This window comes from Adelges cooleyi, unplaced genomic scaffold (genome assembly GCF_023614345.1).
Source record: "Adelges cooleyi isolate 19-005CV unplaced genomic scaffold, UGA_ACOO_1.1 ACOO_flye_CR_arks_rails_tigmint_CR_PRNA_8, whole genome shotgun sequence".
In the NCBI taxonomy this organism is placed as follows: domain Eukaryota; kingdom Metazoa; phylum Arthropoda; class Insecta; order Hemiptera; family Adelgidae; genus Adelges; species Adelges cooleyi.
The window spans coordinates 2553221-2571503 of record NW_026096513.1 but is presented as its reverse complement, the minus strand read 5'-3'; the positions used below and the strand labels follow the sequence as shown (position 1 = coordinate 2571503).

The 18283-nt window shown below is 28.2% G+C and overlaps 2 protein-coding genes across 2 annotated transcripts; one reads left to right on the top strand and one right to left on the bottom strand.

Annotated features, from left to right (window-relative positions):
* The first annotated feature begins 3789 nt into the window (after positions 1-3789).
* LOC126845849 (nuclear migration protein nudC) lies at positions 3790-17007 on the top strand. The gene is made up of 7 exons (XM_050584838.1): positions 3790-4132; positions 5140-5220; positions 5280-5465; positions 6482-6658; positions 16189-16383; positions 16582-16784; positions 16851-17007. Exons 1-7 carry the CDS (start codon positions 4055-4057, stop codon positions 16900-16902), a joined length of 972 nt encoding a protein of 323 aa, XP_050440795.1. The 5' UTR covers positions 3790-4054; the 3' UTR covers positions 16903-17007.
* On the bottom strand, positions 6862-13070 carry LOC126845854 (uncharacterized). The gene is made up of 4 exons (XM_050584844.1): positions 12846-13070; positions 8942-9031; positions 7794-8058; positions 6862-7017 (listed from the first exon to the last, which is right to left on the bottom strand). Exons 1-4 carry the CDS (start codon positions 12894-12896, stop codon positions 6983-6985), a joined length of 441 nt encoding a protein of 146 aa, XP_050440801.1. The 5' UTR covers positions 12897-13070; the 3' UTR covers positions 6862-6982.
* Positions 17008-18283: the final 1276 nt, after the last annotated feature.

Below are 18283 nucleotides of genomic sequence, written 5' to 3'. Positions count from 1 at the left end.
CAATCTATGCTAAATTAATATTAATAATGTAAAGCAAATTTTGTGTTCAAAGAGATCCTTTATTATATATAATATAATATAATATAGAATCTCCTTGAACACAAAATTTGCAAACCTTTGCTGACTCTATGTGAGTTTTTAACTGCTGAAAACAATTCGTTTCTATGTTAACTTCTGCTTGTTGTTTGAATAACAAGACGTAGCAATTGTATATTGGTAGTATATTAAAAGTCAATACTTAGATTTTAATATTTTCAGCGAACAACATGCATTGTGTCGAAGCGTTCTGCAGATATATTTTACGTTAAAACAATTACTTTTTCGAACGACTTAAACATTACTGTCATGTTCTACCATAATGTTGGAAGTAACTTCAAGCTATTTCAAAAAAAAGTCCGAAGGCGACCAAAAACTCAAAAGGGGTTTCGCCTGGAGACTTGATGGTAGGTATTTCGAACACATACAGTTATTATATTATGTAACATAGTACAGCAATATATTCTTCTTTCTCATTGTTATTTATAATAACTGTTTCAAAAAAAAAAGAAAACTTTTGTAAGAACACTTGGAATTTTAAAAGTTGGTGAATTAATTTAAGCATTTGAGAGTCTAACAGAGCGATTTCACATTTGGGCTTCAGAGTAGGTAATGCAAAAACGCAGCATGCTGTGTAGAAATCTCTTAATATATAATAATTTAGATACCAAATCTAAAGTCCAAATCCAATTATTACTAAATACTATTTACTAATATTATGTTATTTTTTTTTTTTTTAGATTCAAGTGCAATTTTTTACACGTGGCGGTCGATCATAAATTTCCTAATAAGTATAAATAATACGAAGTAACCTGTAAGCAAAATATGTAGTAATTTATTTTAAATATTAATAACAATTGAATTGTATACAGCTGTAAGGGTCCGGAATTAACTACAGACGAAATAATTGTACTTAAGTTTCTCTGCTCAGTAAAATTCTTACATATTAAATTCAAAATAAAATAATTTAAAAAATATTTTTTTTATATGACTGGTTTGTTAATTCTAGACCTTTTTCTAGTGCTTGATTTAGTATAAGTAATGTATTCCTCAGACGAATTTATAAAAATGGAGTGCAATTATTGGAAATATTTTTTTCAACTAAATCAATACATTTCTGAGTAATATATTCTGGTCTCACTTGGAAGTAAAATAAAGATACCTGGTAGGTACTTACGCTAAAATATCTAAACAATTGAGTTACCTCCCCTCCCCTCTACTAAGTCAAGTACTGTGTGGATTAGGTCTATGTACGATGATGCCATTTTACTCACAATTCTCCCTTTATAAATTATTTTGGAAAACCGCACAATTATAATTTATTTTTTTAAGTAAATTTACACATTTTAGCACTATTATGTCATTTCAGATAATTGAACTTTTATACTTTAACAATTTTTTTCGTCTGTAACTTCTCACTTTCGCGTTGTGGTCGTTCTCGTTATAGTTCATAAACCTCTCACATTTTCTGCTCAGTAAAAATTAATTACTTACTTTAAAATTTGCGTCCAGTTAATCAAGTCACAACATTTTGTATACCAACAAGATTTTTTTGTAAATCAAATTACCAATATCTATCCCGTGATCCTACTGGATAACCTCCTTCGTACTCTCTTATAACTACGCAAAGCCTGTCGATACCGGGATATTTTAGTCATTAAGTTAGTCTTAAGTTAGTCTTAAGTTATGCCCGGATCGACTTCGATGCGTAAGTCCACCATTGTCTGTTGCGTGGCCGCCCAGTCTGTCGATACCGGGATATTTTAGTCATTAAGTTAGTCTTAAGTTAGTCATTAAGTTATGTCCGGATCGACTTCGATGCGTAAGTCCACCATTGTCTGTTGCGTGGCCGCCCAGTCTGTCGATACCGGGATATTTTAGTCATTAAGTTAGTCTTAAGTTATACCCGGATCGACTTCGATGCGTAAGTCCACCGTTGTCTGTTGCGTGGCCGCTCAGTCTGTCGATACCGGGTTATTTTAGTCATTAAGTTAGTCTTAAGTTAGTCATTAAGTTAGTCTTAAGTTAGTCATTAAGTTAGTCTTAAGTTATGCCCGGATCAACATCTATGCGTAAGTCCACAATTGCTTGAAATGCCCCTACCACACATTTTCAGTGGTTGTACAGTAAATACAATTTGAGCATCATCGTAGATGGAGATACCACATTAAAAAAAACGAGCCAAATACTCTACCTCATAGGTGGTTTGGAAACGAGTATACAATCCCTAATACGGAGTAACCCGTAAGCAAAACATGTAATTCATTTTAAATAAATATTAATAATAATTTAGTTGTATGCAGCTGTACGGGACCGGAATTAACTACAGACGAAATAATTGTACTAAGTCGCTCTGCTCAGTGAAATTCTTACTATTTAAATTCAAAATAAAATAATTGAAAAAACATTTTTTTATATGTCTGGTTTGTTAATTCATCCTTATTGACGTCTTCCAATTAGGTACCTTACGGGACATAATTGTGTCAATAATTATTGATCTATTATTTATAAGTACCAACTATTAGTCCCCGTGTAATAAATTAAAATGTATATCTATGAACAAAAAAGTAGAAAATATTGTTTCATGCTTAAAATATAAAATAGTTACTATGAAGTTTTAGGTACCTAATCTAGAAAAAAAAATTGCAAGTTGTAAAACATTAGTTATTATTATTTTTTTAATTATTAAATTACTATTTAATTTGCAAACACATTTTGTAGACTTCCAAATTCTAAAACACATATTGTAAATTAAATTTGAAGTATATTGTATTTTAATATGATTTTGAACATATTTAGCGAATAAGTTGACTAGCAAATGCTTGCGAATTATAACAATTAACTGGACATCGTTTTGGGATCTCTGACACAACTTGAATGGTCTAATATTACTGAACAAATAACAATCGCATGATAATTTTTTTTATTAATGTTTTATTTTTTTTTTCTGTATTTTAATTATTATATTATTAATTATTATTTGATTTCTTAACTATTAGAAGACATTTGTTATGTATTTAATTAGCAATCTACTATATATATATATATGTAAACCCATGTAATTTTTTTGTTAAATTTCCTTTCAGGTTATTCTTTGCTAGTAGCATTGATTATAATTTATAAATAATATAGATAGGCCACTGATATGTAATTTTTTTTGCGTAAATGTAAATTGTTGCCGTTGAAGGGCGCTTTATACTGTTTTTAGTTATGGCGGTACCGTGAGCGCTGACAATCGTCGCGCATGCGCACTACGTCGTTCCTGGCTGTATTGCGCTCATAGACCTATAAAGATAGGTCTATAATAGTGTAATTTCTTTATAGGTCTATGATTGCGCCTAACAGATAAGTGACAACAGTTATTCTATGCATTGAGTAAATATGACAGCTTGTCGGAATTCTGTGGTATAGCATAATACGGCTGTATGGTAGAGCATTGATTAAATACAAACTGCATTTAATTGGGGAAAGCCATCATATTAGATTCTAACGATCAGAGTTTTCTAGCCACCTATATAGTATTATTCTTGAAATGAAATAATTTGGTTATAATTTATAACCTAACAAAAAAAAAAAGGACCATAAAGGGCGGGGTAATATGGGACGTCGGCATTAACTATCATAACCAAAGTGGTAACTTGTTATCATTTGGGAGCCTAATGACCGTGGGAACCTATGACCTAATGCCCAGAATTCCGTGTCCATACCTTGGTTCATTGATAAGCGATTGGCGATAACGATAAGTGAATTTGGTGGTTTGTAACTGCACGTTTTGTCAATATTTTCCCAAACCACATAGACCATAGTTACACATTGTTTGAAATCCTATAGTACTAATTTTGTTAATTGTATTATACATTTTGTTCGACCAAGTTGATACAATCGTACTCAATTACCAAGTTGCTTACATTTGTTTCTGCACTAAAAACCGTTAGAACTTATTTTTCAATTTGATACGTTCATTAATATTTTGTTATTTTATATCATTTGATAAATTGAGTTGTGTTTAAAATACGTCATGTCAAACGAAAATGAAGAGAAGTTTGATGCTATGCTATTAGCATTAGCTCAACAACACGAGAAAGGCGTTGAGCAAGTAAATTTACAACTTAATTAATTTGGTCATGGTGAAAATGTAGATTAAGAGTTTAACTTATGGTTTTTTTTTATACATATATATATAGCTTTTTTGTGCTAGTATTCTAATGTATAGTATATTTGTAACAATACTTGTGATGAGATATTTTCAATGATAAAAGTTTCTTTATTTTTAATTTTCAAAATTTTTCTACATATTATGCATAGTTTGCATGAAATGTTTAACAGGTTTCTATAACGTAACACAACACAATGTTATAATCAAAACTGTTTTGTTCACAAAAATAAAGTTCATAGAACATAACATAATATAAGAATATGTACAAAGAATGTTATAACAAATATAACGTTATAATTTTTTGCCTCGAGAACGTTATAACAAATAACATTATAACCTTTTTCCCTTGAGAACGTTATAACTTAGAAGGAATAATGTTATGCTAGGATAATTTTTTTATCCTAAAAATGTTATAATAAATAACTTTATACATTTATATACCTTGAAAACGTTTGCTAAAATAATTTGTTATATTTCTATATTCTAAATTTGCAGACAAATGATTATCATTTATTTATTTATTTATTACAAGAAATATTTAAAAAATGGTTAATTTATTTATTTTTGGCTCGCTGAATTCAAATTTTATATTTTGTTTGCTACTGCTAAAAACTAGAGTACTTTAAGTTTATTAGGAAACATAATATTTTTCATCTCACCCCCCTTTCTAAGTTACAACAACAACTAATATACCATTATCAGAATATTAGTATATTAACTCAAAAACCATATTTCGAGATAATCGCTCTCAAAGATTATGTATACTATATACCTAGGTATATGATGAAGACATGAGGTCTCTTTACCCTTTCCGCCTCACATATAATGTATTATCTATAAAGAGAATGAAAGGTAATTAGTCTTCATAGCGGACCTCAATAAATAATTTTTTAAGTTTTACATTTTTATGTTTTTGTGATAACTAATTAATATATTAATATTTGCAGTTGCTCGATACATTTTTCAGCTTTTTGGCTCGTAAGACTGATTATTTTACAGGGAGTCCAGATGAAAACGCTTCTGAAAGAGTAAGTATTTTGTCGTTTTAGTTTTTCCATTTTTAATTCTTGATTAAATTTATGTACAGATTTTAATGGCAATATTTAATAAACACCGTAATAATGCTCTCCAAGAAAAACATGCAGCCGATAAAAAACGCCAAGAAGAAGCCTTGAAAAGGTTGCAAAAAGCACAAAAAGAACAAGAGTCAAAACCAAGGCTACAGGAGTTAACTGATGAAGAAGCTGAGAAACTGCAAAAAGAATTAGATATGGTAAAATATAAGATAATAGTATATGATAAACTATTATGTATGTAACTCATAAAACATGATAGTTTTATCAAATTTTTAACCACATAAAATGTTTTCAATAAAAATAAAAAGTATTCTAAAATCATTATGAATTACATGTTATGCTAAGTTATTTGACTATTAAAAAAAAAATTGCTCATCATTAATTGATTAAATATGCTATTCTAGATAGGAAATGCTCTTTTGTATGAATTTGATAGTATTTATACATACATATTAAAAAAATTATTCATTATTTTTAGCTTTGATGTGGTTTTGGTATTGTGCCTACCTACCTAAACTGCTATTAATGCTAAAAGCCATATAAACATTTATGTTTGAAAAAACATATAATAAAAACTGAAATTAATTAATTGTAAATGTTACTTACTTAAATCTATAAAGTGTACATAAAATAATACATATATTATATTTTTACTTTCAAAACTTAATATTTGAAAATTTAACTGTCTTATGAATTTTACTTTACTTTTCCTTAGTAGTATTAATGTTAGCAACAAAATAATTTTAAGTTTAAAAACACATTTTGTATGCTGATTGCAGTTATTTTGATGTATTTAATAATATATTATATATTTTAATATTTTCTACAATTAAATTACTAAAATATTATTTTGAATTGTCTCTTATTAAAATATTTTATTCACATTTGACCATTTAATCTCAAATTACACAATAATTTAAAGTTGAAAAATTGATTTGTAGTAAACATTTGTAAAAATAATTATTACCATTGTATCATATTTGTAATAAGTAATAACCACAAAATAATGACAGTAATAGAAAATAATTTTTTATTATGGTTTAATAGATTTAGTGATTATTTACAATTTCTATCAAATGTGTATGTTTAATCAATCAGGATAAGTTTATTTTGCTAATAGGAAAAACGGTTAAGGCTGCTTTGTATATTTAAATAACAAATAAGTAACAAACAAATAATTTATAAACTAATAAATACATTTTATATTAATTAGAAAAAGCAGAAGAATAGTGAGGATACATCAAATCTTGCTAGTGGTGACAATAACGACGTGTCTCAATTCATTGAAGAAGACGAAGATCCAAAAGAAAAGGGTAAACTTAAACCGAATGCAGGAAACGGTTGTGACTTACCAAATTACAAATGGACACAAACACTGTCAGATATTGAGGTGTGTTAATTTTTTTAAATATAATTTATACAGATAAATAAATAATATTGATAACACCTTATAATACGAACATTCATAATAACAGTATTAATTTTAATACTGATTATTTAGTAACTAATTTTAATGTGATTTTTAGTTTTTTTTCAAATATTTTTATATTTGCTAATTAATGATATTTTCTGTGACTCATTGAGAGAGAATAAAATGTATAACAATTTTTTTAGGTCAATTTATAAATATATTTTCACATTATGTATAGTTAATGTACATTTGCATTCAATTTAAAAATAATTAATATAGGAATAACATTCTTGAGTATTGACATCAAACGTAGTTGATTTTAAAGTTTGTTGCACTTCCTAAAAAAAAAATAATAATAGTTATTACGTTTAACATTTAAAAATTAATTGTCATGCACATTGGTAATAATTAAAATAGTTTAAATTTCTCAAAAAATACATTATTTCCAGTTTTACATGTAAAATTTTGTATTAAGCTGTTTCTTAACAACAGAATAAAAACAAAAAAAAAAAACTGACAACTCATTGTCCAACAAATTTAGTCTTTTAGAAATCTAGAGTATATAGAAATTCATTGCTATGCCATTTAAACAATAGAATATTTACAAACTTTGATTTTTTTAAACCCAAGATTTGTAGTTTAAATTTTATATTAAAGTATTTTAATGATATAACTTCCCAATTTTTTATTAATCCGGCACAGGTCGCGTGGGGTACAAATGTACATTTAGCCATATTGTGATTCAGGTAAGAAATGTACACCAGTCACACAGTATTTGAGTGTGACCAAAAGTCACGCGCCTGCTAAAGGCTAAATAACATTTGTTAACAATATATGGTTTTTTAAGCTTTAATTTAAAGAACAAAAAAATAGTTTTATGATGGATTTTGTTTGTTTTAGCAATATATAGTATGCTAAAAAATATTTAAAAACCCTTAAACATAAAATAATACTCAGTCGGTCGTTAGCGCTGAAGATGACAACATTGTTGCCGAAATACGTATAAGCGGAAATTGTATTATTTTATGGTTAAGCGTTTTTTAATATTCTTTATCATGTATATAACCATAAGTTGCTCAAGTTTTTTCTAGATTATTTATACTATGCTACTTACTGTGTACATAAAATATGCAGTACATGATAGCTAGAAATAATACTATTGTCATAACAGTAACTAATACTGTGAGTTGATGATGTGCAAACCAACATTGATCTGGTTTTTTGGTTTTTGACTGTCCATCAATACCGTTCACGATTGTAAAGTGGGTGGATGATGCTATAGATAATGAGTCCAAGTCGATCTTAACGTTATATGATAGATTATGGGCGTCTAAGTTTTGAGCGCACAATAATAGCTTTTTAGTCGATGAAGCTTTGCTCTAAAATAAACATAATATTGTATTAGTTCTTCTAAAACATTTATATTTTGTTATTTTCATCTAAACATTAAGAATCTTCGGTTCTTTTGAAAATTTGAACCCTTACTGGTGTTAAAATAATTTTTCCATCACCAAAATTTTACCAGATGTTCCACTAATTTGAAAGTAAGAACTAATAAATTTGGAAAATTTTCGTTCAGTCACATAACATATGTTATGTGTTATGGGTCGTGTTTGAAACCGTAAATTAATAGCAAAAAAAAATTTAATTGGTTCAATGATAATAATTAATAAGGGTCATAAGAACATAATTTAATTTTTATATAAGCAAAATAATTTTTTGAATTTTAAATTTCTTTGACCCCTTACAATGTTTTTTAAAATTAAAAAAGTAAAAAATAAAATAAAATAATATTTTTTCAAAAATAATTATAGTACACTTAATTATAATTTTAACTGTGTAAGTTTTATGTTGTTATCATTGTCGGCTGTTAAATTACAGTCGGGAACATAAGGTTTTTTTGGATAATTTTATTAAAAAAACCAACCACCAAATGCAAAAAAAATCTAAAAAAGATTTTTGACACTAAGAATTTATAAAGAATGTATGTTAAAATTGCCAATCATTTATGAACTACAGTCTCTCACACATTAGGTGAGCGACTATAGTTTCACATGAAATAACCCAAAGTTATCTTATAGAAACTCATTTTGTATTTGTTGGGTCGAAAATCGCATAATGATAATTGAATTACATATTAAATATCTACTTGTTATGAATATTTTCATTACTATGAATTGTTTACAGTATTTTTTTTTTAATCGGAGGTCTGAGGTAAAATCATGATGAAAAATAATTTGTATATAATTGTATTATTTTTACCTTTATACTATTTTCTTGAGTGCGCGTTGGTGAATCAATAAGTGATATACCACTAGAAAATGACGGTCTTGGGATGGTCCATCTGTAAACCTGAAAAATTAAATTATTATTTAATTATTAAAACAACTTAGTTTTGGTTTATAAATCAGTTAATAAAACTAGCTAATATTCCAAATTTATTAGCAGTATCCTAAAAATACTGGTGTTGCTACTTTGAAAATGGTAGCTATTATTAGTTTAGGGTTTTTAATTATTTCCGCCTAGTAGTAATAAAAAATATATATATATTACGTATTCAGAAACTTGTATTATAAATTTCTGGTTGAACAAAACTTTTTTTTCTTAAGTGACAAATGTTGTTTTAGATATTTTTGTATTACAGATTAAAATTGTGTATACATTTCTAAATAGTAATCAAATTTGTGCACTAAAAAAACAAATTAGCATTTAATAACTATCTGAATCAAAACTCACTAAATACTAGTACTAACTCACTACTTACAACGAAATATGAAATACTAGTTGTTGCGCAATAACTCGCATTAATAAGGGTTTGTTTTATGATGGTAGTTTGGCTTTAGTTAAAAAACAGACCTAACCTATTCGAACTTAAAAAAGTATTAATCGATAACTAATTTTTTCCAACAGAAAACATTTTGGACTCGTGTGTAATCTGTATAATTATTATTTGTACCTATGTTATTTAAGTGTGGACCATAAAGCATATAATATTATGTAATTCTAATATTGTTTGAAGATCAAGGTTATTGATGGGCGTTAGCTAAAACAATACACTTCTTGATTCTTGTCGATGTTATAAGAACAAACTATTTGCTTTGGCACGGGTTGTGTAATACTTCAACTTAAACCGGAATTTTTTTTTCTGTTTTCTGAAGGTCGGCTTTACATGTTGTGATACAATTAATTGTAGGTAATTGAGCTATACAATTTGATTTGATCATAATTCATAACTTGGAGACCGAAGTATAAGTTATGGAAAATATTTAGCAACAATTTGCTATTTATAATTCATAGAAAACTATATACATAATATATCCAAAATAAATCTTGAAATTGTTCCTAAATGAAAGGGTTTATCTTATACTGTTCAGAACGACGTATACTTGAATTGTTTTAGATACTACGTCGTTGAAAACGTATCTTAAAATTTTTCGTTGTGACTTGAGTCTTCATCTCGTGGCCTTCGGTAATTTGATTTTGATGTTACTATTTAGTATTTATGAATTTGTTAGTTAACGGTCGTGATTGATTAAAGAAACGCTCTACACGCTTTACAAGTCCTGCACTTTTAGGGTTATTGTATCAGTCTATACCGCACAAGAAATTTAACTTCTTAAAATTATACTTTTTGATATTTTTCTACAGTTAATAGTTCACCCAATTTAAGTTATTTTCTTAGAAGTATAATCTCATCAGTCATCACCTTATGTACTAGTTATAAGCTTTATTTATATAAGCACCTTATGAAATTAAGCTATTTAAATGGTAACGTTTATATATTTTATCATTTTTTAAATTAAGAATAATTTGCTGAAATTTTTGACTGGTCGATAAAAATTTTAGACGGGAGGAAAGGTGGAGTATAGTATTATTTTTATCTGCGCACATTACTTCATCACACACCACCCCTCTCCAGGCCTAAATTTTCATAATTATCAGCAAATTATTCTTTATTGAAAAAGTTTATATATATATATAGTATATACGTTACCATTTACAAATCTTAAATTCATAGAGTTTCAACACATAAGGAGTACACAATTTTGTATATCGGAGACCTCGAAACGTTAAATAAAACACAAGAAAAAAAACTACCAATCATTTTATTATCATTAATGGCCGTATTAGTTGGTATACCTAATGGCCAACAATGATGTATTAATCATACATCTAATAAAATTCTGTCAATTGAAACTAATGAAAACCGTCAATAATACTAATACTATTAATTATTACACCTAAAATACAATACTTATCTTTAAAAGTATAATTCGGAAGTAAACAAATAATGAATCATTCTCGTTTTAATAGTAAATAAATAATACAAAAATATAATAGAATATACAAATTAATTAACCACATCAAGAATAGCACATTATTTTATAGTTAAAAACAGGGACATACGTGATAAGAATGATATGCCAGGAAATTATCTCCCCTCTGTAGCTTCTTTTATTTATAATAAATTAAAAGTTATACTAATGGCTTTACTTTGTATTTCTGTCAATAGAGTTTTTTTTATCAATTTATTGGGGTTAATAGTTTCGTAACCCTTAAGAGGATTGTCTAAGGGTGTGTTATAATGTCTGTTCGACCCATTGTTTGTTTTTTTTTACTTTTACATTTGTGGTAACACAGCAACTATTATCCTTTAGTACGAGAAATACTGTATTCTGCCAGTTCAATAGCCAATTACTCGGCTATAGCTATCGTCCATTCCGAAACGACAATATAGATTTTGATTCACCTCATCCTTACTTTCCGTAAGAAATTAAGTCTACGCGAGCATTGGGTAAAATTAGTAGTAGCCACAAAAATGGCTGGCTGTCAAACCTTAACATCAAATATCACCCACGAAAACAACAATAACATGTGAGTAATCGTGAGTTAAAGTACAACACTAATAGATACAACATTAATAGATTATGACTAATTTTAGCCAATGCCCCAACACAACAATAACGTTTATGATGACTTAGCAATAGTCGACGGAACTAACACAACTACATTATTATTTCATCGTTACAGAACGAAAATCGAGTATGGAAACATATATTATATCGACCTTGCTTCGAAGCCACAACGCTTGCGAATCCCACAGATCCGCCTTCCCATCCGGTTCCATATCCGCACTCGCTACTGATCAGCCATCGCCCTCGGACATAACCGTTATCGTTTACGTTAATACTGCTATTGATTTAAAAAAACAAATGACATAATCTCAAGGCTTACGCCCCAAGAAAAAAAAACAAACTTCGTAATTTAAGCCTTAAAGGGACAGCAGTCGCATTTCTGCCTATGGATCCATTACGATTTTCCTATTTAACTAGATCGAAACGATAAAAAATAAAAATATTAATTAACTACTTTAATATCCGCGTATACGACTGTGCGTTATTTATCACTTATTAACACTGTAAAATGCAAGATTTGTGTGCTAAGTTAAGACAATAAGAAATAAAATACTCGAGACTAATAAAAACCCACAACTTGGGCGTGTAATACATTGTTAAAAATATTTCCTAAACTTTATTGTCTATCGCAAAAAATAGAGTTTTAAAGTTAGGTAGTATAATTTTTAGACGTGTGAGCATTCTTTCAACACTAACCCAAGTCTGTGTATATGGATTGCAAAAAACATTTTTTAATGTTTTTTAGTTCCAGTTTTTTGTTAGGTATGCCGTTAGAATTAACATGATTGAAGTAAAATTCTGCAATATAAAGTTCTAAGCGTAATTTTATATTTTATTTTTTTAATCTGTGTTAAATTATGTACCTATTAGGATTTTATGTGTACAAAATGTAAAAACGGAAATATTAAATAGATTTCAGCAGTTTTCATGTATCCATGTTTAGTTAAAATTTGAGAAAGTATAAACACGACAGACATTCATGTAATATTACTTTTTATGTACTTGCATTTTTTAGTAGTTTTAATAGTTTTATAATATAATTTCCAATGTAAAATTTTAGTTAAATTCTTGTTATATATTTCGTCTTTTTTAGGGAATTGTGTTTTTTCTCTTCAAATTTATTTGCCATTTCTATGGACGTTTAAATTGTATTTATTTATTTATTAAAAAGTGATCGTTTTAGTATAGTTAGTAAACACACTAACGATTTTAATATTTAAAATTAAAAAAGTACAATGTGTTGTACTTACGCCAGCAGGTGTATTTTCAACGTCAACGACGCTATCCAGTTTTGGGCTCATAGTAGGTAATTCAAAAAAAATAAAACTTCTTGCTATTAGGACTTTTTTTCCCTAGAATTAACTACTTACGCCGCCGGCCCTAGACAATCGTCATAATATGTGTGTACAATCTGTTGTCGAGATTCTTGGTCGTCGAAGAAACCACACACACACTGCACAATGTAATACAAGTGTGTTTTTTTATATATCTCCGGCTCAATCAAAATGTGTGCATTACTCTGCGTCCGGTATAAGGTGGGAGAACGACAGTGACCGTTAATCTTGATATTGAACTTCAAAATCTGGCATTCTCAGTTCACGATTATTAAAATTGCTACTTATACATACTGATTCAACCGCAAGAGTCACTATAATTATTAATATAATCGGTTGGTTTCTGTAAAAATAAAAATAAAAAATGTAATTGTTTTTTTTTTTTTTTAAATCAACTGTTAACCGCAAAACCGTTAAAGGGACGAGATCTCAAAGATAATATAATTTGTGATTTATAAAAAGTTGTACCAGAAAGAAAACTTAAAATAATATTTTCAATTAGTTTTAGCAATGTGAATGATTACTTAAAAGAATAATCCTTTTGTCACAAATTTTAGCTTCGATGCGGAGCTGAGAAGGTATTGATTCTTAAATGATGTGCGTTTTTTTTTTGTGTGTAAACACGATAACTTTTTTTCTGTGGACCTAATTACTCGTTTAGCACCATTATTAGATCCGAAATCTTATGCGATTGGTACTTTGGTGAGTCAGAAGTCGAAAAAGTCAACTTCCTCACCCCCGAAACCGGGAAAACCCCGAAAAAATTGGCCGGTTTTTCAACTTTTCAACTTTTTGGTTTTTCTTCATACAACTCGAAGTACTAGAATCTAGGGCTGTAAATTCTAATGAGTTAATTGACAATTAACTAGATTTTTTCCTTCATTTTGCGGTTTCGTATCGCCTTATCTAGCGCTATTAGGTCTAGGAAGTAAAGGGGAATAGAGAAGTGAAAAGAGTGAGAGAGTGAAAATAATAAAAAGTTTAAAATCAAATCCCTACTAACGTTCTTTACGAGAATTGTCGATACGCACTATTCTATCTTTAATACATTTTTTCAATAACAAATATTCTTAAAATAAGTTTGTCCCATCGGTAGACCACAATGCCTGAAAGGACGAATGTCAATTCGCTCTTTTAGATTTTTTTTTGCCTAAATTTATTAACTCTGGTCACTAAGTAAACGTCAAAAAAAAATATTAAAACTTGAGTGGGGTATTGTAAACGCTTAAAGTTCTAGTTTATGTATTTAAATATAATATTATATAATGAAAAACAAAAGTATGAATAATAGTTCTCTTGTAATTTTAAGAATACAAAGAGGTAGTCATAAAAAATATAAATATTATTCCGTTAAATTCACTTTACTTTTTTCAGTTTAGAGAATCAACGTTAAAGTTACGATGATAGTAAGAACTAACAAGTTTCTACGGTTTAGGTATCTATGGTATTAACACCATTGATAACTGACTTTACCACTTAGTTTGCTGAGGAAACAAAAGTAATTATGATCATATTTTTAAATGTTTATGACCTATTAATATTGTTTACATAATATTTCCTCACTTACGTGTGACTTCTATGAACATAGTATTTATATTAAATTATTGACAATAGTGCTTTATGAACAAAAATTATTAAAAAATATAATCAAATATAACAAAAAATAAAAAAAGACACTTTTGGTTTTCACAACTTATCTAATGCGGAGTTATACAATGGTAAAGTACAGTATTGTTTTTTAAAAATTCAAATTTAAGTGCTTTGTCTATGAAGTATATCTTAAAATTAAACTTATAACAACTGAAAAAGTAATGTTAGTTATTACCACTTACCGCTTATTATAGTAAACCAATTATTTTAGCTTTCATTATTTAATGAAAACTAAAATGTTAATGACTTAATTAAATCGGTTCAAACAACTCGTGAGTCGCGATTGTATTAACCATTGGTTTTATTAATGAATCAACCTTTTAGAAAACGGATGTTTTGATATTTGCAATGGAAATCCCTCGGTACTTTTTGAATTTGGAAAAAATCAAGGTCGTGTTAATAACTGTTTGGACGTTAACTAACTCTAAAAATGCGCATTCTTTGCTGGTCACGACTTTATTATATTCGTACCCAGTGATGATGTGCATTGTTATGTATTAAAAAAAAAACCACTTGGGATTGCCTGAAGTATACTCACTCAAACTAATAGCTGACATTAAGCTAATAAATATGTAATTTTTGTTTTATAACATAATCGCAGTATAAATCGTGTACAAACATATTGTACCGACACTTTAGGAGAAAATATTAAGGAATTTTGTTTATTTTTAATATACATTTATGATAATTATATTTTTTATTTACGATTATTTTTTTTGAAATTTAAAATTAAAAGGTTATTACGTATTATACTTTGTTCTCGTATCTATTAAACTACAGAAATTTTTCGCCCCCGGTAGTTCATTTCACGAAAGCTTTCCAAAAGACATAGAATCTCGGTAAATAAAATTGAATTTCCACGGGGTAGGCACATTAATTTTTTAATTACACGTCAATTAAACATTAGGTCATAACCAAGAAGTTTTGAAAAAAACACGAATAAGTCGTCTTTAAAAAAACTACCAAGTAAAATACATTCTGCTCGACTTAAGGATATCTATTAAAAATAATAAATGACAAATAGTTGGCACAATAATTTATTATCTGATTAGACGTACATATTTATAAAACTGGATTATTTGGTATGGTGGAATACATTAAAAACTCATTTACAACGAAAAACAATTATTCCTTTTTTATGAATGTTATATATTAAGACCTTGAACATAGTCTGCAAATAGTTATTGCGATGTATTATAGTCCATGACACGAAAATTGGCAGGTGACCATCGCGCACCAAGCGATTTTTCGCCATAGTGGTTATCAAATAATTTGCCGTGATTTTTAAAATGATTCTTTCAAGAATAGATGGAAAAAAAAAATTAGGGATGCAAAAATTTGAAATTGTATAATAGCGCGTTGTAGGTATTATTCGCGGCACAGCAGTTTTTTTAGTTTCATGTAAAGTACGGTTTACAATAGTAAGCATAGATATTCTATTTTGATTAATTGTTGACTATAATGAAACAGACACATTACAAGATACCAGTAACATTTACTATTTAACCAACTGAAAATTAGAAAAATACTGAAAATTTAAGTTAAATACAAATCTAGCAATGGATTTTTGAAAAAATCGGTCTCATATCTACATGTATTTTTTTTATAGTTAAAAATACCCTCTAAGGCCGCTTTCAAGTTGAGATCACGCGATGTCATTGTTAACTTAAAAAAGAAAAGCATATGTGTTGGAATTAAAGGACAACCACCGATATTGGACGACGAGCTACAACACGAAATCAAGCTCGAGGATACCACTTGGCTACTCGAAGATGGAAAAACATTCCTTATTAATATAGAAAAGGTACTTGGGCAGAAATATTGATTTATCAAATAAAGGGATATAATTGTTAAATTATAATCATCTAGTATAATAATATTAGATAAAGTAAATTATTTAACTACTAATTTAAAGGAATAATATTGTCTGTGGTATTACTTAGCAATGGCCAAAATGACCATTAAAAACTTAAAAACAAATAAATGGTACGTTGTCGTTTAGGTAAATAAAATGGAATGGTGGTCAAAATTGGTAGAGTCGGATCCTGAAATTTCCACTAAGAAGATTAATCCAGAGCCGTCTAAGCTGTCTGACCTTGAAGGCGAGACAAGGTCCATGGTAGAAAAAATGATGTATGATCAGCAACAAAAAAACATGGGTTTACCAACTTCAGACGAGAAGAAAAAACAAGACGTGTTAAAAAAGTATATACTTTTTAAAAGTTTTAAAATGTATTTTGTTAAATGTGGATGGTTTATTTATTTTTGCAGGTTTATGGAACAACATCCTGATATGGACTTTTCAAAATGTAAATTTAACTAAGAAACAAAATAAAAAGAACAACGTTAAATCTCCCGTTCATACATTGTCAACTGCAGTTTTTTAATGCAAATATTTTTGATAGTAAATATGTATTTTTAAACCTGATTTTGCATCATCCAATCATTTTTTCGTTTATCACATTCCAGAAATTATCTTTCTTAATTAATATGATGCATATTACTTGTGTTACTTTTTTCTATATTACATACAGTCTACTACGCTATGGTAAACACCTTATTAAATAAATAACTACGCATTTAAAATAAAATATTATGTTTGATTGTCTTATGAAAATAAAATAAAGCAATTTAACTATTTGAAATGTTAAGAAAAATATAAATGGTTCAGCTAACAGTATTTACTAATTTTATATCTTCCAAAACTGTGTAATGTTTACAGCTACAATTAATACAGAGCCGTATGTTGGAAACTGCTAAATAGTCATTCTAAAACATACATAAGTGCTGTTTCTTTTAGATATTTCAATTCTGCTACAATCTCTTATAGTTGGCTGAAGTCATGGTATCGGCTGTTTACAAAAGTACATCAGTTTCTCTATATAAATCGTAAACTTTGGAATGCAGTATCCACTTACTACTATAAAACACGCGCAAATTCTATGTGCTAACCAGCCGTAACCAATGATCCTGAGTCATACCTATCATGTTATTACTGTGTACATATTTGATGTTTTTCTAACGTTGATTGATATACAGTTTTTTGGTGGCACGCTACACCTGTACATATCGTACACGCCTACTGACAAATAAGAGTACAATTACCATTATACCAAAACAGAAAAGTCATAAACTTTTAAAATATAATATTCCGTAACATGTGAATTTATGTTTCCAGGCGAAAATTTGCTTTATACAATATAGCTTACTAACCACAGTGATAATTTAAATTCGTAAAAAACGAATTATTAAAAAAAAAAAAAAAAATTAATGTGTTATTAAACTTGATTGATACCAGCACTAATTATATGAATATAATCATAGAATCTGTGGTACTATCGCATACTCTACAGTAAGATATAAAGTAAAGTTTCAAATAAGCAGTAAAAAATTTAAGGTTTAAGACTGATTTATTTTTACAAGTAGGTACTCTCCATTTCTTAGAGGCAAGGCAAGCACGAGTAACAAGAAACCGGGAATTAACATTTCGAGCTTTAGGCACAAAAGTGATTTAACGTTTAAAATATAATGTTCTTGTGTAAACACCGAACAATACTTGGATATTATTATTATCATAAGAATATTGGATATATTGAACAAACTGTTGTTTAATTACAATAAATAGTATTTTGTATTGTAATCAAAACAAAATATGTAAATACATCTTTTGTTTGCAGCACAATAGAACCGTCTCTATCTCGAGA